Source organism: Prunus persica, chromosome G7 (genome assembly GCF_000346465.2).
Source record: "Prunus persica cultivar Lovell chromosome G7, Prunus_persica_NCBIv2, whole genome shotgun sequence".
Taxonomy (NCBI): Eukaryota; Viridiplantae; Streptophyta; class Magnoliopsida; order Rosales; family Rosaceae; genus Prunus; species Prunus persica.
In genome coordinates this window covers 13,874,269-13,900,279 of record NC_034015.1, presented here as the reverse complement: position 1 = coordinate 13,900,279, position 26,011 = coordinate 13,874,269, and the positions used below count along the sequence as shown (strand labels likewise).

The 26,011-nt window shown below is 36.1% G+C and overlaps 5 protein-coding genes across 7 annotated transcripts; 3 read left to right on the top strand and 2 right to left on the bottom strand.

Annotated features, from left to right (window-relative positions):
• LOC18769508 (protein LITTLE ZIPPER 4) lies at positions 2,420 to 4,666 on the top strand. Of its 2 annotated transcripts, none has more exons than XM_020569308.1 (2): positions 2,420 to 3,080; positions 4,118 to 4,666. In XM_020569308.1, exon 2 carries the CDS (start codon positions 4,156 to 4,158, stop codon positions 4,387 to 4,389), a length of 234 nt encoding a protein of 77 aa, XP_020424897.1. In that variant the 5' UTR covers positions 2,420 to 3,080; positions 4,118 to 4,155; the 3' UTR covers positions 4,390 to 4,666. The 2 variants fall into 2 exon arrangements, with proteins under 2 accessions (XP_020424897.1, XP_020424898.1); XM_020569309.1 differs by lacking the exon at positions 2,420 to 3,080 and adding an exon at positions 3,146 to 3,844.
• LOC18771726 (CAAX prenyl protease 2) lies at positions 6,321 to 10,956 on the bottom strand. Of its 2 annotated transcripts, none has more exons than XM_020567722.1 (8): positions 10,403 to 10,868; positions 10,006 to 10,065; positions 9,586 to 9,798; positions 9,282 to 9,393; positions 8,702 to 8,773; positions 8,418 to 8,480; positions 8,152 to 8,229; positions 6,321 to 7,443 (listed from the first exon to the last, which is right to left on the bottom strand). In XM_020567722.1, the coding sequence occupies exons 1-8, from the start codon at positions 10,697 to 10,699 to the stop codon at positions 7,310 to 7,312; spliced, it is 1,029 nt and encodes a 342-aa protein (XP_020423311.1). In that variant the 5' UTR covers positions 10,700 to 10,868; the 3' UTR covers positions 6,321 to 7,309. The 2 variants fall into 2 exon arrangements, with proteins under 2 accessions (XP_020423311.1, XP_020423312.1); XM_020567723.1 differs by having other exon boundaries at positions 7,365 to 7,443; positions 8,144 to 8,229; positions 10,403 to 10,956.
• Positions 11,334 to 12,636, top strand: LOC18771063 (protein YIPF5 homolog). The gene has a single exon (XM_007204659.2). The coding sequence runs from the start codon at positions 11,661 to 11,663 to the stop codon at positions 12,423 to 12,425; it is 765 nt and encodes a 254-aa protein (XP_007204721.1). The 5' UTR covers positions 11,334 to 11,660; the 3' UTR covers positions 12,426 to 12,636.
• Positions 14,363 to 15,111, top strand: LOC18769709. The gene has a single exon (XM_007203975.2). It carries the CDS (start codon positions 14,389 to 14,391, stop codon positions 14,851 to 14,853), a length of 465 nt encoding a protein of 154 aa, XP_007204037.1. The 5' UTR covers positions 14,363 to 14,388; the 3' UTR covers positions 14,854 to 15,111.
• LOC18771380 (CEN-like protein 2) lies at positions 19,120 to 20,943 on the bottom strand. The gene is made up of 4 exons (XM_007202602.2): positions 20,587 to 20,943; positions 20,372 to 20,433; positions 19,808 to 19,848; positions 19,120 to 19,718 (listed from the first exon to the last, which is right to left on the bottom strand). The coding sequence occupies exons 1-4, from the start codon at positions 20,782 to 20,784 to the stop codon at positions 19,501 to 19,503; spliced, it is 519 nt and encodes a 172-aa protein (XP_007202664.1). The 5' UTR covers positions 20,785 to 20,943; the 3' UTR covers positions 19,120 to 19,500.

Below are 26,011 nucleotides of genomic sequence, written 5' to 3'. Positions count from 1 at the left end.
ATGAAAGCAAACAAAACCCTAAGCCAGTTGAATCATGAAACCCCGTTCTTCAATTTCCTCTCTGGTTGATTTTTTATTTCTTTTTTTGAATTGGTATTAAAAGGGTGGCTCCAATTTGCTGCAAAAAGTAAGATGGTTATTTAAGATGGGTTTGAATTGAAGGGAAGGATTATTACAAAGAGAAAGAGAGCCATTATTGTTGGGGATGGCCATCATTGGTTGTTTCAGACCTAAGATTTATAAGGCTGGGATTCATTACACACTTAGTCAAATTGAGTCCACTCTTTGCAGGCCTCTGCAGAGCACCCTTTTGCCCCTATGTTTTGGTTGACCGGATCATAGTTTGAATGACGGATGGATTTGACTTGGCACATCGCACGTAGTAAAAAAAACTTACATGTAATTAGGATAACACAATTTTGTTATTTCTAACTCATAACACAATAACACTTGAAAAAATTATTCTATATTTTGAGGATTTTATTTTATATTTTGTATTTAAATGTGGCTTAAGATCTCAAGGGGAAGAAATTAGTAAAAGGAACTTTCGTACTTATAGCATCAAACATCATTGGGTATCAATCGAATTCACCTCAAATATCAATAGGGATTAACTATAGACACCGTGGCATGTCATTTTGTTAACATAGTATGCTAAATTGCCTAGTACGAGAATGTTAAGATAATATGTCACGAGATTCTAAATGGTATCTTCTAGATTTTTAACAAATGTCCCAAAAAAAGAAGTAATGTCCAGCACATTACCTAACAAATGTCCCAAAAAAAAGTACCAAAGGCATGCGTTAAAAACGTTTAGCAAAACATACCTCTCAAACGGAAAAAGAAAGCTAACACATTTAAGCAATCGGATGATTCCATAAAGGTTATTATCGTAAAAACAAAAAAACAAAAAAAATGGTAAATGATGAGAAACCACCCACCCATGTTCAACCATAGGAGTTCAGAGAAATTCACGCCCAAAACCGCCACCTTCTTCATCTAACTTTCATCAAAGCTCAGTTGGTGGTTCAATTACAACCACCACAAGAAAAGAGCAAAAGAATCAATATCAAATTTGTGGAAAGTGTCCAAGAACAGAGAAAGTAAAGGCGAGGCTAATTACAAGAAACTCATCTTGCCTACAAGATGGAACCTAATATTTCACAAATATAACATGACACTACCGTGTTTCACGAATGAACATCAATACGACTTGTTAATAATCGTATTAATATTGTGTCAACATGATATGAAATTGACATGATAAGGCTTGACTAGAACACTTAAGTTTTTGGTGAGTGTTCGTGTCGTAAGTAGAAGCAAAAGTGTTGTTGGTTCTATTAACTCGAAGTTTGATACCAATTTGGTGAGGCCCATTGGCCCAAACTTGACCCAATATAGAACTATTTCATGTATGACTAAAATCTCATTTGGATCAATTTGACATTAGTTGTAATCATATTGGAATCGAAATATGAAATTATAAAGACGAAACATTTAACTTTATGAGGAACGTTGTCGCAATAAGGTTTGATAAAATTGAAAAAGAAAACCGTTGAGGTCAAAATGGTAATTTCCAGCATTGCCAGCCCATGGATTGAAGCCCATAATTAGATTGATGTAAGCAGAGCCCCAAATGAGGAGTGAAATGAACGAGCTCCACGAGGGACAACAAAGCCAGATGGACAATTCTACCCTTACACCCATAGACCCTTCCAAAACACCACCTGTCAACCATGATGTTTCACGTTAAACCACTCATAACCCATGAGGGCTTGGCTTGGCCCCTACCCCCCCTCCTCCCTCACCATTATTTCAAGCTCAACCCCCTAATTTTGGCAACCAAAAAAAAAAAAAAAACACCCCTCCTTTACTACCCTTGGCCTAATAATTATGATTCTAATAACGTAAAACAAAACAACATTGATGGTGCAAAACGTGCAAGTTATCTAGCAGGGGTAAAAATGACATTTTTATTAAGGGTTGGAAATGGCTCATAGGACCAAAGGCCTACGAGTCTTTTGCTATAAGTTAATCCCCTACTCCCTTTTTCTTTTTGTTGGAACCACCTTTTTTTTTTTTTTTTTTTTAAAGCTTGGATTCATATTTGGGTTAATGGGTTTTTCACAAAAACACTCCTCTAGCTCTAGGAAAATAACATTATTAAAAAGATAGCATAAATGAATAAATTGGTTTATACCAAATTTGTCCCAATGTGGATGATACAATCTTTGATATGACCCAAAAGATACAACATAGCAGGTAAGATTTCTTGACCAAAAAATGACAAAAATGGAGGGAAGGGTAAAAAAACCATAATGGCTTAAATTTATTATTATTATTATTATTATTATTATTATTATTATTATTATTATTGCCAACAGTTCCGAACACAAACGAAAATAGATAATGAAATGAAATGGGAAAAAAGAAAAGAAAATGGAGGGACAAAAATAATAGGAGCATAAATAAAACAAAAGAGTAATTGATGATGGAAGGAGAGGGATGTGGAGGGAGAGGAGGGGTTGGTGATGATGGTTTAGAACCCAATCCAAACCATCATTGCGAATCTTGGGACGGCCTAGCCCACCATCATTTTACAAGCCCTAGCCATAAGTCCCATAATTGTCCCTTCTTCATATCCATAATGCCATTTTTATGTGACCAAAATGCCCCTCTCTCTCTCTCTCTCTCTCTCTCTCTCTCTCTCTCAATGCTGCAAAACCCAAAAAACCATCATCATTCACATGACGCCATATTCATCATCATTCATAGAAGAGAAAACCCAAAACACTTAGGCCTCCTAACCGGCCGCCTTCCATGCTTACACATGCATGATTGTTGTGTCAGAGAGAGAGGGGCATGTCCCCTCCTCCCTCATGAGCTTTTCTCTCTCTCTCTCTCACAAGCTCTTTTTCTCTCTTGTAGTTTGGCTCTATAAATTAAGGCCTTCTTTTGTTCCCTTTGTCCCTCACTACCAACTTCTTCCTTTTTCCACTGCTACTTCTTGTTACAAACCAGATTGCTTCCTCGGCCCAAAGCGCGCTCTCTCTCTCTCTCTAACCAACCACCTCCTAAAGGTGACTTCTTTATTCATTTTATCTATCTCTATATATAAATATATATTTCTCTCTGTCTCTCTGTCTCTTCTTCTTCTTCTTTTTCTTGATTATTTTTCATGTTCTAGAGGCCCTTCTTGGGTTTTTATCAGAATTGCTAGACGAGTGAGTTCACATTTGGGTTTTATTGGTTTCTTCTTCTTTGTCTGTTCCACACCTCATTTTGAGGAGAGAATGTCTGCCTTTAGAATGTTTCACACCTTGGATTCTCCAACATTTGTTTTATTTATTTATTTATTTATTTTATAAACGGTTTGTTTGTCTCTCTCTACACTCCATGGCACTCTGTGGAACTTATATTTCTATTTTCATTTTCTTATTCTTTAAATAAAATTTAAAACTTTTGATCATACCATCTTCTTGATTGTGCAAAAGGGCAAGAGTTGTATTTGTGAATGCTCTTTTAATGAAACAGAGAAGTTGAAGTCTCTGCAGTTTGAATCTGATTTTAGGATTTTTATCCTTTTCTTTCAAGTACGGGAAGCCGAAAGAGACCATTTTTTCATTGAGTGCAGTTTTAGACATCTTATGATTCCATCTCTCTTTTTTTCCCTAGCAAACAATATATATATAAATCTACCATGGTGGTCCAAAACTTGTTAATAAGTTGCTCTTGGGCACCACCTGCTCTGCTTTCCTCTGTTGTCATCACCTTCTTTTGTAAAACTGTCATAAGTACTTCCAGTAAAAGCAGTGCAGAAAGCACATTGTAATCTGTTTTTGGGGTAACTGTTCTTGGATTCAAATAGGTTTATTGTTTCATTCATTTTGTTAAAACTGTAGGCACTCAAAAACAAGTATTTTTCTTCTTCTTATTTCTTTATGTTTTGTTCTATTTTCTGTTTTTTTTATTTATATATTTATATTATGATTGATTTAAAATATAGTATAATGTTTGTGTCTCCATGTGTTAAATATATACAAATGTTTATGACAATAAATAAATAAAATTATCTGAGATACTCTTGTGTTGATACTTTTTGTTGTTTTGGTTTCAGAAGCATCATCACAGAAAACCCAAAAAAATTTCACAGCAATGGAAAGGCTGAACTCAAAGCTGTACTTGCAGAACTGCTACATAATGAAAGAGAATGAGAGGCTGAGGAAGAAAGCACAACTTCTCAACCAGGAGAATCAAGCTCTGCTTTCTGAGCTGAAGCAGAAGCTGTCCAAGACAAACTCAAAAGGCAATGCAGCAGCAAACAACAATATTCCTGACCTCAATCTCAGCTCCAGCTCCACCCAAAATCCTTCTAGTTCCAGCAACTAAAACATATAGCTAGCTGGATAGAAATATCATGACCCCACTAGGACTTAGCTTTTTTTGTGTAATATTTTTTAGTCAAAAGTGGTAGTTGTTCCAGTTTTAGATACATAGAGGAAAAGTGGTTAGTGTATCTTTGTACCAAGGATACCTCTGCTTCTTCTATTTCCTTATCTTATGCTATTTTCTCTTTTTTGGGGGGTTTAGGATATAAAAATTTCTGGTCTACAAGGATGTATCAAGCTATCTGCTAGAAAGAAATATAATATTTATTGTAGCTCTCTCTCTCTCTCTCTCTCTCTCTCACACACACACACACACCTGTTTCAACTGAGTATCCAAATTGGAACTAGTGCTCTACACCAATTTGATATACAAGACATCAGATAATGCAATCTATCTCATGGGCTTCATAATCCAATTCAATGAAAAAATAAATAGATCACTTTCCCTACTTTATCACAAAATCAAAGTGCAGTGTTAACCAAATTAAAAAGTAAGAAGTTTCAAATGTGCAGTTCTCATTTTTGTACTGCTATTTGCTGTCAAAAAACCTGATAACATCTCCTTTAATTCTCACTTTAATATCCTTTATAAAAAAATCACATGAAAATGGAAGAAATAGATGGTCAAACAGTAAATCACATGGGAAAGTAATCATGCATGCGTACAGAGCCAAGTTTCTTAATTGGCAAACTGGTTCTGACATGAGGGTTATAATTTATACAGCAAAAAAACAGAGTAAGCAACATGAAGCACCAGTAACGGTGCAGCCAAAAACCCTACCACTTACTGCTTAGTTAGATAGAACAGAACAGGTTGTTTTTCTTTTTCTTCTTCTTCAGAAAGGATTATATATATTTTAATTTGAAAACTTTTCATGCAGATTCTGTGGCTATCTGAGAAGAGAAGAGAGGTGATGGGAGGATCCAATCAGAGGCAACGTCCTCAAAAGATTCAGCATATAGAAAGTCAATATGGGTTCATGAAGTTTGAAAAACAATAAAATAAATGAATAAATAAATAAATAAATAAAAGTGGTAACCCACAATATCAAAAATCAAAGTCATGGAAATGACATAAGTCTCGTCGTCTCTTCGCATCTGTATATCCTTTTAAGTTGACCATCACACAAAACAAAATCTATCAGAAGAAGAAGAACATAAAGAGAGAATGTCTAATCAAAACTTGAATGCGTCTAACAAACCCTACCTATGGCTATGACACCTTACCACATCACCAACTCAGCAAAATCAATTTCAAAGTTGAAAAGAGCACCATGGTTATGATAGCCAATACATAAAAATTCAGACCCACAAATTTTTTGAAAAATAAAAAAACCCAAAACCATGAAATAGGGTTGGTTTTGGTCATGAGCATTGACCTTGTTTGACATCGTATCCTTAAGATTTTGGTCATCATAACAATATCTAAGAGGTTTGAATTTGGAAGAAGGTGTATAAAAATAAAGGTCCCTTTGATGTTGGCCCAAACGATTAGACCTCTAAAGTGCTTAATAGATTTGATTGCTTCAACATTGTTAATGGAACATTCCATAATCCATCCATCCATGTCCATCTAACCTCCAATGATATTTTGACCTGCCTAAGCCAACAATCATGCCATATCGCATTTCTTGGCTCATTTAGGGCATCATTATGAATCTGGTTACAAGGTTTCTCAAACAAGTTCAGGGCACCATTTTGTGTTTGGGGGGGTGGGGGTGGGAAGCTTTATGTTGTTGATCTTCTAGCAATGAAGGGCATATGCTTGTGCTTCCTTCCCTCTGAGGACTGTTACGCAAGGTGCGTGTGAGTCATTTTCCCTAGCATTTTCCTTTGTTTTGTGATTACGAGCAAGTGGTTTTTAGTTTTAATTTGTGTTTAACAGTTTCTTCTGAAAAAGGATCAAGAATATTCTCAGTAATGGATTTAGGATTTTTTTTTTTTTTCCCTCACAAATGTTGGCAAATTTCAGCAACAATGACATAGGTAAAGAATGCCGACAATTTTATTTATTTATATTTATTTAAAAAAATAAAAAAGAAAGTGGGCCCATGAAAACGTTAACTTCCAAAAGAGCCATTGGTGTGTAGCCCGTGGATTAATAGATTGTGGGCTGTGCATTTAGTTGATGATGGACCAGTTCAACCCTACTTGTTGATTGATCAACTATGTACGGTCAAACCCAAGTTAATCCAGGGCCCAGCTTTGATGGACAGAGAGACCACTTGAGATCTATATGAAGGCTCGGGCAATCTATTGTGGGAGCTTCTATAATGCAAGAATTCTATAAGGAGGGACAATCTAATAGTTCAATAATAATTATGCAATAAATCAGACGGCTATTAAGAACCTCCTCTTTATAACCCCTCATTCTAGCCTCCCTGATCTTATTGCAAGCTTCATAGAAAATTTAAGATATTTCTAGGGTAAGAGGAAAAAATGAAAGTGCAACTAATAATTTCCCTAATAAACCATTTGGAAGTTGATTCTTGTAAGCATTAAGCACTAAACACCAGTATAAACCAGAAAAATTAAAATAAATAATACAAAAAAAGAGTAAAATTTCAATGTAGATTAACTCACTATCTCATTATTTTTTGTGGTAAAGAATGTGGTCCAAACATAAAATAATCAAGGAAGAGTAATTCAAAAAAGAAAAGGCCTAAAGTTGCAATACCACCTTCAGAAAGTGAATAATTTGGAATTCTAGAAAGATAGAACTAGTTGAGATTCTTTTCAAGTCTAGAAAACGATAAGCTAAACAATTAGTGTTTGTTACGTATTTATCTCTCCCGGAGCTGATGATATAATCTTTTTTTTTCTTTTTTTATAGCTGAAGAAACAACATCCATGTTATACAGAATCATGCTACAAAAGATTTTAGGTTAAACAAACCTATTTACTCTGAAGATTTCACAGGCTTAGTTCCCAGAACAATATCCTTGCCAACATACGCAATTATCTGTTCTATCGTTATACAACTCTGGGTGAGTCATTGGAAAAAGAAGCCACAGGAAACCCACAATTCCAGCTACAGATGCCACACTTACTATCCCTGGAACAATAATGAAGGCAAAGATGAGCTTTGATCAAGAATTGAACTAACACAACAGAGTTAAAAAAACACACAGCCATGTGGTGACAACAAAGGATTAGAGGGCCTTTTAGTGATGCATCTAAACTTTCATCCTGAGGAGGTCCAGGGTGGATTTATGGAAAGGAAATGTTTTGGCTTAAGTCTTCTCCTGTGTGAACAGGACAGACTCTAGAGCTGCATGCATGCCCACCTCGAGTGCGATTTCCATGGGGCACATAACATTATGTCCTGTTCTACTGCGAGCAGCACTGAGCCCATGCCCAAAGATAGAGTTATAACTTTCCTATTTCTTCTTTTCATTTGAATGGATCATTTTATTTTGGTTTCTTACAATCCTTAAGGTTCCTTCCCGTCTCCATTTACATGATTGACTTTCCATGTTGGAAAATAAAAGATAAAAGAATTTAAAAAATATCTCTTCACTACTTATGTGCAGACACCCAAGTTTCATGAAATAGTTTCATGATGGTGAAAAGAAGAAAAAAAGTATGGATCTACACTAGTTAAAAACTAACAGCACTTTTTGCAAGGTTCTGAAGTATGATCAAACATATGTGAGACACAAAATCACAAATAATACTGTTTACATCTGCATTCTTTGGTTTCTCAGGTATGCATTTTTTGGTTTGTAGGTAGGCATTAGGTTAGGAAACTTTACTTGCATACCTTTTCCCCGTGAAACTAGCACAGGCAGTCCCATAAAATTGCAAAATGCGTGAGCAACTAAAGGAGCAAGAAAATGTCCTGCATGAAATAAATATGACACATATCAACGACATAGAAAAGTATCTCATGGGAAAAAGAGGAAATGAAAAGGCTGCCCATACACACCATATAATGTACTGTTTTGAAATGCATTTAACACAAAATCCTATTGTCAAGGACGAGTGACACAATAACAATAATGTAGCAAAGTGTCAACAATCACTTACCAGTTTGAATGAAGAGAAAAGATGCATAGGAGCCAAAGACAACGGTATAGCCAAGCTGGAGACCTGACAAAATTACCTTCCATAAATTGAGTATCATATTGAAAATCATACAATTTTAAAATCTAAGTGATCCCAGAAACTCCAGAACTGAAAATACCACAGGTTTAGTTACTGAAGGAGAGGAGGAAGAGGGGATTCTATAATGCAACTGCATAGTGCTACCCATTTTCTAGGCTGAAATCTTTGTGTCCATCCAAATGCAAGGATAGAAAAGTTGAGAATACCTATAGCCAGGACGGCTTTGGTCAAGTTGTAGTTTTGCTTGCTATAGACGTCCTTTAGATGGTTTAAATGTGCTGCAAAAAATAATCATGCACAATAAGAATGATTTCTCTCCAGGTTCAGTCACTTAATGTGACATACGAAAGAAAATTATTCTATTTTAAGTGGAAATGTCATAATGGGTACTTATATAAGCATACAAAGGGAAACTTGAAGTGATTATGCTGCAAAAACTTGGGAATTTCAGAGACAGCAAAAGTAACCAGAAGACAAACTGGTTTGTCATTTTTCAGTTGAGGGTGAATCATCACGGGTATTAGAATTTAATCCAGAGCAATTATAAAGAATTTATGGTTGGACCATATAAGCACATGCATGAATTTCAACAGACACAAACAGTAAGCATGATACTTTGCTCATGAACAGCATCCAAAAATTTAAGAATTCATCAGACATAAACGTTATCAACAATTAATACACAATCACCAGACTGCAGGAAATTATAAGAAATCCTGCTTAATTACCAACCTTGATGATGATAGACATTTAATATCTGCAAGAAGTGACATTTGTCTAACTTACCCAAGCTGAAGAAAATGGGGCAGAGAAAGATGACTGTGGACTTTTGGAATCCTCCGCAGAGAAGTAAAGGTAACATACATGCTCTAAACACCAACTCTTCAGTAAGCGGGGCCTGTTAAAAACATACTGTCAATGAAGTGATGCCAGGCTTTATGTTTCAACCAACTGAAGCCAAAGACTCTATATCTCCATTGCATGATAATCTCACTTACAAACCAGGAAAAGTTGACATCAAATATATTCATTATAAAGTGTACATAAATAAATAAACTAGTTCACCACGAAATAATACAAGGCCACTAACCACAACATAAGTACGCCAAACCAAAACATCCGAAGCTATTGAACGCGAACAGGCAACAATCTCTTCGGATAAATTTTTGATATTGTTGAACGAAAGGCCTCCACCAAAATTCATGTGTTCCCTCAACGCACTCATCAATAATAGAGACTTGAGGACCAAGGATCCACCGTACATAAGAGCAGTCAATGTAAGAGGAAAGATCACAGCTTGCCACTGTTTCATACATAAAATTGCAATTCAGCATGCAAATTTTAGCAAGCATTGACCGTTCCAAATCTGCATATCATACACGAATTTAAATTCCAGATTACCACAAAGAGAAGAACGGCTGCTTTTTTCAGGTAAGCATTAAAACGATATTAAAGGGAAAGAAACATAGCCAACAAGATCAAGATTGTATCTTAGCATAATAATACTCACAATATGGTCCATTCGGATGCCGTATACACCTAACAGAGATGATGCCTCTCTGCTTTTCATCTGGCATTATTAAAAAATGTGAACAAAGTGAGCTATTCTGATCAAAACCCATAACAAAATTGCTAATGGTCTACATATAATTGTACCCAGTAACAGAAAATAAATAAGCAAACAAGGAAGAGTAACAATTTCAAAAATTTCATATCACAGTCAAAGTTGTCGAAACGCAAGAAATCCAATCATAACCTTAAGCTAAATTCTATTACAGAGGAGCTTAGTTACAGAGCTGGGCAGCCATTGTTCAAGCCCAACAATCAAAGAACTTGAAGATCCATACTGGATCAGTTGACCATGAGAAATTGAAGCGAAAATGAGGTAGGGAAGAAGTGGAGCTTACAGGGAGGAGAAGAGCAGAGACGACAACGGAGACGACGGAAGAAATAGCGGCGCATATGAACCGTCGGATCATGAAGTTCTTGAAGGAAGGGGGAGGAGGAAGACGAAGGATTAGAGTCGGGGCATAGAGAATTGCAACGTAGAACAACGCCATGGCGGCGCAAGCCACCACCGCCACTGCCTTCGAAACGCCGCCGCCGTCCATTTTGAGTTGAGAGAGAGACTTCCACTCACTGTTGTATATCATTGACATTGATTTTCGGACTGCTTGGAGGGGACTGCTTGGAATTTCTTCCATTTCCTTTTGTTTATATGCTGCTTTCTTGTCAAGCAAAGCCCAAAGCGATGATCCTCTATGGGCCCTATAGGTCACCAATAAGCTTCTTTTCCCCTATCTTTCATTGTCAATTTTATTCATAGGACAAATATTTATGTACACATCTTATTTTTCCCTAATAAGACCTTCATATCTTCTACAAGGTTTTCCTATTTTGATAAGTGATATCTGTGATGGGGTTTTTTACATAACGAAAAATAAAAAAAGTTCTCAAAATGAAGAGGTATCGATGTGGTGTCGACCATAGAAATTGTAATGTCAAAGTCCACAAAATTAGGAAGCATGGAGACTGCAATGTCAAAATCCAAGCTTTTGGGCCATGAGAAATGCCATTAAATCTTCATTTACAACTACAACTTCACTCGATTAGTTTGCTTTAGAAAATGTAACGTATGTTAACTTGTTACTCGCAATATTTTTCCAAGTCTTTCTTTTTTTAACAAGAAAATTTAATTAGATTTAATTTTAATTTTTTGGGTAAATATTTTAATTTAATTTTAGTGATAGGGGTACTTAGAATATGGGTTTGAAGACAAAGGAGTGTATTATTTTAGAATTAGAACATTTTTTGTAATTTCAGTTACCTCGAGAGACTCTTTTCCCATAACTCAAGACTTAAAGAGCAAGAAAGTTTCAGACAAAATAGTTGAAGGCCAAGAAAGTAATATCAAACACTAAAAACGTCACCTGGCCAATGCCGCGCGGTGAAGCTCGCCACCAATAAGCCGAACTTCACAGTTAAAAGGTCAAAAATACCCTTAGTCCCTTCCCAAATACAAACCGTTTTGCTGTGTAATAACTGATCTCTTCACCTCGCTCGAAAACTTCCACTCCTTCGTCCCCACCTTTCTCTCTCTATCCCCCAATTCTCAAAACCCTAATCTATCCCACCCCCAAAATCCCCAAATCTGCAGATCCCAAAATGACGAAGGAGTTCGCGGTACCTCCAGTGGTGTTCCCCTCCGGCGGGAACCCTAGCGCCGTCGGATCCAACAACATCCAGCAACGCCGCGTCGCGACGGCGCCGTTTCAACCACCGCGCTCCTCCTCCTCCTCGATCCCCTTCATGTCCTTCGACATCGGCTCGGCTGCCGCCGCCTCCTCCTCCTCCCTCTTCGGTGGCCCGATCGGCTCCTCCTCCATCCCTGGCGGCTCCGCCTCCTTCGAGGACGAGGAGCCCCTCCTTGACGAGCTCGGCATCCACCCTGACCAAATCTGGAGAAAAACCAAGTCTATTCTCAACCCGTTCCGGTCCAACCCGGCGGTCCACAAGGACTCGGACCTCTCCGGCCCGATCCTCCTTTACATGTCTCTCTGCCTCTTCCAACTCCTCGCGGGAAAAATCCAGTTCGGCGTTATCCTCGGATGGATCGTCGTCTCTTCCATCTTCCTCTACATCGTCTTCAACATGTTGGCTGGGCGTAACGGCAATCTCGACCTGCACAGGTGTACGTCCGTGATTGGGTATTGTATGCTGCCCGTGGTGATCTTATCGGCCGCCTCGCTCTTCGTCCCCCAAGGCGGGAGCTTCAGGATTGCCGTGGCTGCCGTCTTTGTGTTGTGGGCCACGAGGGTGTGCACGGGGCTCATGGTTGCGCTTGCTGACGGTGGTGATGAGCATCGCGGGTTGATAGCGTATGCTTGTTTCTTGATTTACACTCTGTTTTCGCTTCTTGTGATATTTTAGTGGCATTGGTTGTGAAACAATTGATTAACACTCTGCAAATTTTTGGTGGTTGGTTGATAGTGAGTGTCTTGAACATCTCTGTAGCTGTGGATTTAGATATATGTGATGTTGTGATTGGAAGCATTCAGAATGTAATGTTGGGATAATGTAGAAAATGGAGATATCACGATGAAATGAATTTGGTTTTTTGGCCCGACTTACTTGGTTATTAGAAATGGATTTGGTTCGCTTATCTTCTCAATTATGTTGCGTTGTAGTTGTTGTTTTGATTAATTGTGCTATAAGTAAATGAATTAGGTGATTCATTTTGCTCACGTCCAATATGGGTTGCTCTGTCATCTCGCCTCTTTGTAGCCTAGGATTTGCTCGTCTATATTTGCAAACAAACAAGGATTAAAAAGGTTTGTATCTGGGGTTCTTTCTGAGTTTCTGTTTTAGTAGTTCAACATTTTGCCTAAGCCCCAATGACAAAACACAAGCATGAGATTGAGGCGAATCAACTTCCTAGTGTGATGGTGTACAGACTAGACACACAAAGCTCTGCCTGCATCAAATGGTAAAAGAATGGCCTGGCTTATTTGTCAGAAATATAGTCATCTAAGGATCATCTTATTTGTTAGGTGCAAAAGTGAAAGCCCCAAATGATAATAACTTTGCTGTTAGGTTAACAGAGCTGTAGGTTATAGGGTAATTCTTCCTTATGATGCTTTTAAACTGTGCTATCTAGGAAGTTTTAGTGGGCCTTCTATTAAATACTGCAGTAGATTTTGGCTAGAGATTGAGTCATGCAATGAAGGATCCCTCGCATTTCTTTATGGTTTGGTTTTTGTAAAGGAATATGCTTAATAGCCCAACATTTTCCCCTAACTTTTGTTTCCCAACCCATGTGGCATTTGAGGTGCATACTGCAGCATTGCAATGAAAAACCAACCATGTTATAGAACCCAATCGGACAATGCCATTGTTAGTTGAGAAAGAAATATCGGGAAGTGTGGCATTGCCTGGTTGGAAACCATGTTATAAAACCCAAAGCTTTAGAAACTTGAAGTTTTCATATATAAGTTTTCAAGATGCAGAAAAAGAGAGAAATTACTGAAGATGTCTGTAAATAAGGCATCAGTATATATGAACTTTACATATTATAACGCATTTGTATCCAAACTTGAAGGATTTGGTTTTGTCGCATTGTTAACTTAGGAGAATTATTTGTTATAGCTTTTGGTTGTTGAACTTAAAAGGTTTAAATGCAGAGTAATGTGTTGTTGGCTTCTCCAATTGGGCAACGCTGGAGTCTTCTGTTTCAGGATAGGTTGATTTTGACTTATGAATCTCTAACTGATTGCTCCATTTTTTTTATATATTAGAGAAACTGTGGAATATCTTCTGTTCTGTTGAGGTAGTTAGGTCGTCTACTCTGCAAACTTTAGTGGTTTTGGTAGATATTGAATCAGCAGTTCCTTATCAAGATTGGTTTTGAGCTTTGCTAGATTTAACATAAGATACCCTTTGTTCTGTTAACAAACTGGTCATCCAAACAAACACAAAATCTAACTTCCATTTACTGTATTGTATATGGTGATGCAGGATCTCTGCCTTGAATTTTTGGGCTGATCCCATTCCGCCTTTGATCAGTTAAATTTTAATTTTGATTTGGTAATTTAAAATATCTGCTCTGTATTTTTCTTTTCCTTTTGTAGAGTGGGTTTAGAGTGGGAAAAATTATGTACGAAAAGAAAATCAGCCATACGTGGGATTTGACTTTGGGACATGCTGCTTTAAAAGACCAACCTCCACCTTCTTCTATTGTCGTTGTAGATTTGTTGAAGGGCGTTCTACTTACCACCTGAACTCCAACTTCACCACCTGAACTCCAACCTCACCACCAAACACCAAAATATTAACATATATATATATATATATAAGTAGAAAATCATATCTATGAAACTTAAAAAAAAAACACACCATGGCTTCTCTCCTTGGAGGTTCTGCTTCTGCAGAACATGCAACAGGACTGTGTAAAGGTATAGCCGACACGGAAGACGAAGACGATCTTTTCGAGATCGATCTTGATGCGGTCGACAGCATTCCTCCACCACAGTACTACTGGGGCGACTATTTCACTGCAACCGGAAATGCACTGCTAGCCAATTGCCTACTGCCGGTAACGGATATCTCCCGTGCAGTTCCAATGGTTTCCAAGTCATTGTCATACTCACCGGAGGCGGCAGCCAATGTTGTAATGATGCCAAAGCCAATGCCCTTGGGGCATCTTCTTGGTCTGCCATTCTTGGAGGCTCTCGTGCTTCACCAAAAGGAAGTGAAACCCAAATGTAATTTGATTAGGGCAAATGATGCCCATTTGGAAGTTGGGTCTGAGCCAGCAATAGAAGGAAGATATTACATTGTTGATACTGTTTATGGAGGCTAAGCATTAGCTTTTCAAAACTCAACGTTTTATTTGCACGTCTGTCTTTTTCTCCTTCTCACAAGGGTCTCTATAGGTTACACAAATAGTCCAATTAATTTCTTTTTTGGAAAGGGGACAGAAAGGGAAATTGATTTAGGATCATGATTTATATTACTCCCTTTTTTTATATTAAATTTTATTTGCTATTTTTTTTTTAAACAGCAAAGTGATAATATATTATTAAGGAAAAAAGTAAGTACAACCAAAGTTTTAGAGGGCGAGATTTACACAAGCATCTCTATAAATAATAGCTTGAACATCGATCTACTTATGCTACAACTAGGCGATTTCAATCAACACCATTAGTTAGTTATTGTGTATGTTTTTCCCCTTGTAGTGTTGGTTTAACAAGAAATTGGTCAAGAAAAAAGAGTACCACTGCATCACAACCAACTAAAAATTACATCTCCTAAAATGCCCTCCTATCCGCAGCAAGAAGGTGTACCCAAACGATAAGGTTTTGTTCCATGAGCCCATGTTGTGCCAAAGCGTTAGGGATGACATAAATTTCCGTCGAGTTGGATCTCCAATCCTAACAGGGAGATTTTGTGGGAAAATCAGGACGGGTATGGGAATCCTGAATTTTAAAAATCCTTGGTTGGGGATAGGTCGGGGATGGTACTGTTATCCCCATCCCCGAACCGGGCCCAATAATAATATATTTGTTTTTAATAATAAATAATATAATATAGCGATGTATATATTATAATATAATATAATCAATACTATATAATATAATATTTATTTAGTTTTGTTGAATTGAGATTATTTTGATTTATTGAGTTGAATTTTATAATTTAATTGAATGTAATTTTGAGTTGAATGATAATTTTTTAAAGTGAAATTAAGTGTTATAATGTAGGATAAATTTTTAATAAAAAAAAAAAAGAGAATTCATGGCAGGTTTGGGAGTTAGCCCCTAATGGAGATATGGACGGATACTTCCCAAAAATTCTTAACGGGAATGATACTCCCATACCCGAGTCCAAACCGGCCCGTTGCTATCCTACAAAATGTGTGCCATTCTATTTACTTGGCGAGGTTGGAAAAACAACTCCCCTACCCCCAACTCAGAACCAAAAGTTGTTTGATGTCAGTCAATAAATTCTCTAAATTGCTCCATAACATGTCATTAGCCTTCAAACAAGTCACTGCCTCCTGCAAATCCAACCCAATAGAGAAGCCAAGCCAGAAAATCTGTTAGTATTGACTTTGTGATTGGTATTTCCTAGAGACAAATTAGACTAAGTATAGATGGTAAATTAGTTGTGATAGTGGCTGTCAAAATTCCAAGATATGCTCTGAAGGCTTATATGTCAACCAACGATCACTAAGGTAAATTCTTCATTCAATCATGCATCCTGATTGTGGTATTTCAAGCATTATTTCAAACTCAAAATCTGATTAACATTTTGATTAAAAGACTTTTTATTTTAAGAAAGATTAATTTATTTTATAAATTGCTTTCCAGTTTTGAATATTAAAAGTCTTCTTTGATTGAAAATCAATTAGTCTGATTTTGGAAAATTAATACGTTGATTAGGAAGTAATTGATCTTGTTTCCAGTTTTGAAAACCCTTATAAAAAGCAAAGCTTGGTTTTCATTCGGTTAACAACTTTCAACGATTAGAGTATTTCTTGAGTTTTCATATACACAAAAGAAAGTTGTTGTGCTTTATTTTCCAGAAGGATAAATCATCAAGAGTAAGATTATCTTGGTGATTTATCTTTGTATTCATATTGCATTCATTTGCATGTTCGGTGACTCATACGGTTGAGGGCACCAAGACCATTGTAGCGGTTTTTCTCCAGTGAGCTGGAATCGATCGTGACTAGTATCGGATTCAACATAAGGAGAGTTGGAAGAACTCCGGCGAGCTTAAAGCAATTGTGACCAATATTGCGTTCAACATAAGGAGTGTCGAAAGATCATCCCGCGAGAAGTTGAGTTATGAAGAAGTTGGTACGTTATCTAGAGTGTCTAGGAAAAGTTTTTATACTTCTTGTAATCATCATTCTATAGTGGATTTGCCTTAGACTATCATGTCCCGTGGATTTTTCACAGATGTGGGGTTTTACCATGTAAAATAACTTCTGTGTTTTTATCTGTTTTTACGTTCTGTACTGTAAAAAATTGAGACATCGTATCAATCATGTTGGCATGTTTTTATATATTACTGTATTACTCTTGACTACTCAAAACACAGACTTTACTTTTTAATTTTTTAAGCCATCCTATAGGTATTTTCAAAATCCCATTGTAGTAGCCAAAGTAAGGCCTTCTCGAACTGCAGCCAATTCCTCCATGTGGCGGTTTTTTAAAGCAACATTTTAACGAGTCCACATGATACAGTTTTATGTTGATTTGTATTCTAACATTGATGATCAAATGAAATTCTTCTTTTCTGACTAAAAAAGAACCAAGAAAGAAACTAGTAAATGTTTGGATTTTGCTCGGTAGGCCCACGACGATAGATCTTTTACCTGAATTATTATCCTTCTCCATATACACGACAAGATTGTGAGAAACATATCTTAAAAATACTTTCCCTGTTTGTAATCATTGAGCTCGGAAAATTCGTACACTACCATTTGCTTCGAGTATCCTAGCTACCTGCCAATATGAAATCTTAAAAAGTAATTCAAATTGATTAATAATATATATAATTATGTTAATCATCATAATATTGCATGCGTACCTCATGAAATACAATTATGTCTACTGTCTACCAATACGTCAAGTATAATACACATCTTGAATCTCAAGAACGTAGACAGCTGCAATGGAGAAACATAAGTATAATACCTGAAATTATCACTGCAAATTAAAGATCCGCTAGACATTCATATATATTTTTTGTATAATTCCGTCTCATCATTATGTTAGATTGTCCATTGATGGCTAATCCGACTCTCAACTGCAAGAGGGAAATCTAACCATATGATTTGGTAGAGTAATTTCATACGGTTGTAATTAAATCTAATACGTGTATGCATTTAGGGACTTGAATATATGGATCCTTAATTAATTAGATAAGCAGTGGCAGAGCCACTTCTAGTTCTGGAGTGGCCCTGGCCTCCTTAGATTTTTATCCATCTTCTATTATATTATATATAATATATAGAATTTGTAATAAACAACTTATAATTTAAATTAAAATTTCCTCTAAAACAAATTAGACATGATTCAATTAGAAATATTTAGCTCTAAACATATAATTATTGAATACTTAAGTGTTTTATATACTTGTATTTTCTTTTTCGACCCCTTAACTTTACAATTCTAGCTCCGCCCCTATAGATAAACACTTGGACATATATATTGTTGTTTTAGTCATGTGCAACTTGTGCATCGATTCAGATGAGATAACGTATATCTTTGTTTAATTTTTATTTTTCTTTAAGTACAAGTAATAGTCTAAACTACAAGAAATAGAGTTTCTCACACACACAACTAAGTGCCATGGGGTTTGAATTTGTGACCCCTTGCCTGCAATTTAATGTCATTCCACTGCACAAGATCCCGTTGATTATCGCTTTTTGTTGACAACTCAAAACAGTCAAGGCTCCATTATTGGGAAAAGTTTAAACCCATATGCAAAATGAAGAGGGGAAATAAATAAAACCCATAAATTCATGGATAAAAAGGCCAATAATTTAATAACTCATATAGTATTAGGGCATAAAATGTGTGGATTTTTTGGTATCAAATGACAAAGTTTTGGTTCTTAATCGACAAAGTTTTTAGGGTTTAGTTTTTTAATGTTCGGTTTGTGTAAAAAAAAAAAAAAAAACTAGGGTGCATGAAAATTGGGTTTCCAAGTGAAACTTTTGCAGTAAATTATTTTTCATATTCTAAATAATTCATATTATAAATTATAAATTTACCATGGAATGAGATATTCCTACTTTCTGCAAATCACAATTCGACATATATGCAAAAATAATTTATCAAAAATACAAAAAGAGAAATCTCTACACACATATCAAAATATAATTAGCAATAAAATAGTATGAATTTCTACTTTCTTTGACGGAATCAAGTATTTTTCTTTACCATGCATCTATAATACTTGCTTCTTCGTTCTCAAAAGCAAAAATAAAACTAGTTGCCTCTTCATTACAAGCGTCGACATAGCTGGATGTGGTGTGACTGACTGCTGTCAAATCGCACATATTTTTGTGCTTGAAACGTGCAACCCAAAACCCTAAGCTGGGAAGAAGAGATGAAGTCAATAATAGAGGGTCTTCTACTTTTCCAGTCGAAATGGAAGCCAAAACCCTAACTTAAAAAGGACAAAGTTTGGTTGCTCCTGTCCCCTTATAATAAAATATAAATTAAAAACACCATAGAGAGATATTTCACAGATAGTCAGGTGAGACTTCAAACTTTCTGCAAATTAATTCATTAAGTCCGATTAGAGAGCAGCAAAATGACAGAGCCAAACGCACCTAGCTCTATCTTGACTGGAAATTATTCTGGTTACATGTGAGTAGTTTTAGCCTAATACTACTCTAACGACAGGGGAGGATGATGAAACACACTTGATAATAATTTTATTTAAAATTAACATATTATGGAGGAGCTTTGGGGTTTTGGGTAGCTAGCTAGCGTCTTCTAGCTGCCGTTTCTCTCTGGCAATTGAAGTAAACGGCAGCGACAGGAGGACCCAGGTCGTTTTCAGCTGCAAAGCTTCGAGCACTGAAATGATCCCTTGAGGAAGGAGGGTTCACAGACTGCCTTCTTGTCTGCTTGAAGAGAACAAACACAAACCTGTGGATGCCAATGTTGGGCCTTGGCATCTCATAGCTCACCACCTCTCTTCCTGTTAAATTAATTTACAATTAATCTAACCACAGTTAAGTTAATTAAAATGGGAAAATAATTCGAAAGATAAAACATTATTTGACTTACCAAATGTGGCATCTGTGGTGCCCGGAATATCTGTCACAATCCTGGGTTTAGTTCAAAATTAAAGCAAACTTGTCAGTTCCTAGCTAGGTATCTTTATATACTTAGACAACTTTTAGCTTGCTATTCTAGCTAGGTATCAGTTCATATATATATATATATATATATATATATAAATTAGGTGAAATTTGAAAATTCTGAATATAATTTATGAACAAATAATTAAGAAACGCAAACAAAAACAAGGTGCATGTAGAGGTATACAATGAATTTTACAAACTATTAGAAGCTTTGACTGAAGTCATTTTTTATGCTTAACAGGTACGGAAGGACTGTTAGGTGCTTGTATCTGGACCATTGTTTTATGGGTTTATATGAAATCACCGGATGTTCTACTTTAATCTAATCTAAACTACCAGCACGCGGGAAGTGGGGTGAAGAGGAGAAAGGGGGAGTACATCCGCTCTAGCCTAGCATGCTCATGAAATCAATTAAGTGAACGTTTATTTGTCTATTAATAGATTAGTTTGTTGCTAGGTTAATTTGATAGTGGGTTAATAAGTATACCAGTGCAGGTGCTCCCTTAAATAAGGATCACTAGGGCCAGGAACATCTGGGTCTGTCATGATCTGCAATAACAAGAAAACTATATCACAAGAGATGCAAAGTAAAATCAAATTGATCCGATAATGAAGACTCATAGAGAAACAAAAACTAATTAACTGAAGTGGGAGCTTTGAGAAATATTGGAAATTTGTATAGAACTATAGATATATATATACCAGAGTAAAGAAAGTTCTCATATCTCCTCCTTGAATCTCAACTCTAGGTTTGGTGGTGACAGCAGAAGGATAGAGCTCATATCCATTGCAGACTAGCCTGGTGTTGTAAGTGACAGACATTTTTGTTGTTGGGGTGAAACAATCAAGAACATCTCCTATCACTCTCCCAACAACCAGAGGCTCAGATATTCTTGCCATTTTTTGGAGACAGAGAGAATGAGGAGGAGTGAGAAAGAAAGTGTAGCTATTGATCAAAGATTAATGGATAAGAACTCAGGAGGAATTAGAGATGTACTTCTTATATTGCTTGGTAGTGGAATTCCTGTAAGGTTGTATATTTATAGTGTTTTCAAGCGAGTTACTTTAGATCTCTATTATGCGTTTTGAGACGGGCATTAAGAAGAAGAAAGAGTATAAAGGCATAGAATACGGACATCTCTAGAAAACATTGTTAGCCAGTCCCCCACCTCCCACCCTCTTTTTTCTATGTCACATCAACACAGTTTAGTGGTATCGTTTCCAGAAAAATTCCTGTATATATAACAGTTGTATTAATTCTATATATAACATGGTTTCTTCAATATTAGATGTGAATAAGTGAGGCCCGATCCTCACATAATTTGTCATAGTTCATTATATGCGATGACCAAAAGAATTCCTGAAATATATATTTTCTTTTGGGTAGGGAAATTTTTCCTCTAATTCTTTTTGTATTCTCTTTTTTCACTATAGATTTCAACATTTAATATTTGTGACGCATTAGAGTTTTATATGTGACCCGTTGGCATCACAAATACTTGTTAGTCTTTCCCACCTAGAACTGCGCTCATGTTTGTGACGACTTTGGTCTTTCCCAAAAACTGTTGGTCTCTTGATCATTTTATAAGTGACGACCAAATAAATTCTTCACATATTCTAACTACATGTGACGAATTTAGAAACTTTACTTTTAATTTCATCACATTAGCCAATTTTTCTTGTAATGATTTACCTGATCAAAATCAAACGTAATAAGTTGGGTGACATGTTGAGTCTAACACATGAATTATGTGCTCTTATGACGACTAATTAACACTCTTTCTATGATTAACTGAGAAAAATGTGGTGTATGCAATAATTTTTGCTTATTTAGGACAATATGCATAATATACTTATGTTATATATCTGTGCCTCTCATATTAATTGGGTCCCTTGGAATTGGTTCTTGATTTGATTGGCTGTGCACTTAATTATTGAACATTTTTATTCAAAACGGGGGGATGTTTTTCCATGGTCAGGCCAGAAAACCATTATTATATACAATCCTGCATGCCATGGTGGGGTCCTTACAGTTCCATGGCTGTCAATTCATGCTATTATATATGTATATATATATATAAAAAGCAAGACAGCAAAAACAGCTAAATTTCTAGGATTCTTGCTGAACATTCACAAGCTTATAAAGGAAATTCACCTTTTGCAGTTTGGGTAATCAGAAGAAAATGTTGAATGTGTGCATATATAAATATGGAACACGAGAGGGAATTTCAACATTTTCAGAGAGATTCTCTATCTTTGAAGACAGGCTGAGGGCATAAAGGAACTCCACCTCTATGAGTGCCTGGCCTGCTGCTATACTGCTTTTGCTGTGAGAGGTCATCTCAATATATATAACTCAGATTAAAATAAAAGTGATTTTCAGAGAAGTTCCAGGAATGGCAATGAGAAAGAAGATGAATTTTCCATTACAAGAAGCCAAACTACTTTTTTTTTCTTCTGTATATTCCAAGCTGGACCTCATGTGAAAGTGTTCTATACTATACTGCATGCACCCCCCCTGTTTGAATTTTCCATTCTTTTGCTTTCTTTGCTCCTTTTTTTTTTTTTCCTTTTTTATTTATAAAATTGTTAATTTCCTCTTTTTTCCCTCAGGATCGATGCTTCCTTCCTCTATCGTTTCCATTTTTTTATAAATATTATGTAAGGTTGATACAGTTGAGTTGAGCTTAAAAGTTTACCTTTTTGTATATATTATTTTTATTATATATTCTCATGAACCACACCTGTTATGGAACTGCAATCTGTGTAATCTGTACGTGCAATCTGTCTGCGTCACATTTCCAGTCAATTATTGCTATATTTTACCGAAGAGTAAATGGCAAAGTGATTTGATCTTATCCACCTACTGGTTTTCTTTAGATCTTATCAGTAAGATAAAGAAAATAGAGAGAGCCTTTAGATTTCTAACACGCTGGGGAGCTAAAAAAATTATTTGAGGTTTCTTAAAAAATAAAACCCGATTCTAGTATCGACTAGTTCTTAATCTAGCGTATTTCTTTTGTCTAATACTTGAAAAGCTTCTAAGTTCGAATTTCCCGTTTCTATTTACTATGAAAAAGTTTGAAACATCGGCAAATGTAGCGTATGAAAAGCTTCTAAGCTTGAATGTACTCTTTTCTATTAATAAAAAAGGTTTCATGATCTTCTGTAACCAAAAAAAAGAAGAGGTTTCATGATCTTCACATGTTGATCGTTTGTGACTATTAACCCAACCAGTTAGAATCGTACCTAAAAAGCAAAAAAAACTATTCAACAGGACGAGCATTTCTGATTGATCAGTACTTAAAAGAAGAAAAGTCTACCGGTTCATGATTGTAAGGGGGGCAATCATACCACTTACGGTTAAACCCGGAGACTTTCTGTTAGTACGAAAGTTCAGAAAGCAAACCGCAGAAGCTGTCGTGGGGAACTTCAATTTTCCCGTGCCCAAAATACCTGTGCCCACTCTGTTTCCTCCTCATCTTTTGACACGTGTCCTTCACCTCATATAAAGTTAACATTTACAATCATGCTCGATATTACTTAGTTTAAATTTAACTAAAAACAAACAAAAACTATTATATGAGCTCTCGATAAAATTTTAGGGAGCCACTGGAAGTCGTTTCTCCCTTCTCAAATTTAGGAGTTCCTAGAGATCTCCTTATTTTAGGAGGTGGATAAGAAACATGATTGGAGTTGTATTTTTTTAATTCCTCCATAAAATTTATTTAAGGATGTGATTTAGGGAGCCCATTGTAAATGCTCTAGTTCCATGAATTTCTATTAAATATTAATTAAATATCAATACAATATTTTAGATGTTTTCTTAAGGAAGTTTTAGTATAGAGAACATAGACGATGAAGGGAAAGGAAAATTGTTTTTTGGTGTTGGGAAGTTACAAGACTGACGGGGTTTTGTACGTCGGAGTATGGCACTTCTGTTGCTAGTGTCGTCAACTATAGTAGAAGCTCAGAGCCTCCTGACTCTGTTTGTGTAGGTGGTGTCGCTAGTTGATGTGCAGTAGTTGGTGATCAACGTATGCAGCGAAGGTCATCTTGATGGTAACGATTTCATCGACCAGGAAAAAAATAACCCACAAAGAAACCTTGTCAATTTCATATGGATTCATTGATATTCAGGCATCACAATTTTTTGGTTATGGTTCTTCTTCTATTATTTTTTTGGAAATTTTTTGGGTTATTGTTTGTGGGTCACCATGAACACCTTGAATGGGCTTAATAGAAAAAGGGATCTGCAATTGAGTGAGATTGAGAGAAAACCTTGTATGTAATAAGCGCTAACAATAATTGAGATGTTTTAACTGACAATATTTTTCTTCAAAATGAACCAAATCTTTTGGGGGTGTGAATGAGGAAGTTGAGGTTCCACCTCAAAACCAATTGGCAATGCGGGGAGTAGCCCAACTCCTTGGGCTTGCTAGATTTCTCAACTTTCCAATATGAGATATTTTCAATTTGACATCCTCACACAGTCCCCCACTTGTGGCGACATTTCAAGCATAACACGTGCACAAATATATTGGGTGATGTGGAACTGTGGTTGTAGGGCTTTCACCCTCTGATACAATGAAAGAAATTGAGGTTCTACCCTAAAACTAATTGGCCAATATGGGGATAATCCAACTCCTTATAAACCCTTTGGGAAAAGTACTAAACAAAGAAAAAGATGACCATGAGATGCTAGGTTCAATTCCCCTCTTTCCCAATATCACTTGTATAAGAAAATAAAAGAAAAAAGTGTTTGTCGTTTTGGACCGTCCTGAATTGCATTGAGTGCAAGCAAACAGAAAAAAGTGTTTTTAGTTTTTATTTTTTGTGGTAGAGTATAGATGAAAATGAGAGTGATAATTGGAGTGAGGATGAGAGTGAGAGAGAGAATGAGAGGGAAGAGTAACAAAAGTGAAAACAATTTCAAATAAATTTCAGTTTTTAGTTTTGGTTTTCATTTTTGTTATTTCTTCGTCTCATCCTCCTCTCTCATCTTCCCTCTCAATCTCATCTCCACTCTCTCCTTTTTTTTTTTCTCTCTCTCTCTCTCCCCTTTTCCTTTTCCGTTTCCTTTCCTTCTCTCTTCTCTCTTTCTTCCTTTCCTCGAGTTCAGTCTTCTCTCTCCTCTTTCTTTTTTATTTCCTTCCCTTCTCTCATTCTTTTCTTCTTCTTCTCTCTCCACCAGATATCTTTCTCTCTTTCTTTTCTTCTCCTTCCCTTCTCTCTTTCTTTCTCTCCCCGAGTTCAGCCACCACTTTCGCGGTAAGTTCAATAATCTAAAATCTAAAACTTTCTTCCAATTGAACAAAAAGGTGGTACATTAGTTTACAAAGGAATGCAACAAAAACTATTTTCCAGCAACTGTCTTAGAACCGCTCACAACCTGAGCAAAATAAAGCGAATGTCAAGATCTCAACTACGATCTTATTTCCAGGCCCAAAGGAAAAGCTATAATCTTATATTTTCTCTTCAAGGCAAAATTTTGAATCTACTTAGCAATAGACATAATTTATGCAACTAAATAGTACTTGCATTTCTCACTAAGATAATTGAACTTACCGCGAGAGTGGTGGTTGAACTCTGGGAGAGAAAGAAAGAGAGAAAGAAAGAAAGAAGAGAAGGAAATAAAAAAAGAAAGAGGCGAGAGAGAGAGAGAGAGAGAGAGAGAGAGAGAGAGAGAGAGAGAGAGAGAGAGAGAGAAGGAAAGGAAACAGAAAAGAAAGAGGGGAGAAAGAAATATTTTATAATTTTGGATTGATTTGATGATTATATCCCTGAATTTAACAATTTTTTTAATAGATGGACTATTTAAGAGCACCTATATTAACGTTAGGGACCATAAGTGATAGAAAAAAAACTTTAAGGATGCAATCTGATAGTTTCGCAAACGTCAAAGACGTTTTGTGATAAAAAAAGCCAATAGAGAATGATTCTTAGCTTAAAATCATGATAGTTTCGCAAACGTCAAGGACGTTTTGTGATAAAAAGCCAATAGAGAATGATTCTTAGCTTAAAATCATGAAAAGACTCACAACATACCCTATATATATGCTGAAAATTGGTTCGTATACGTTTAAAATATGTCCATATATGTAGTCCACAATCAAATTACTTGTTT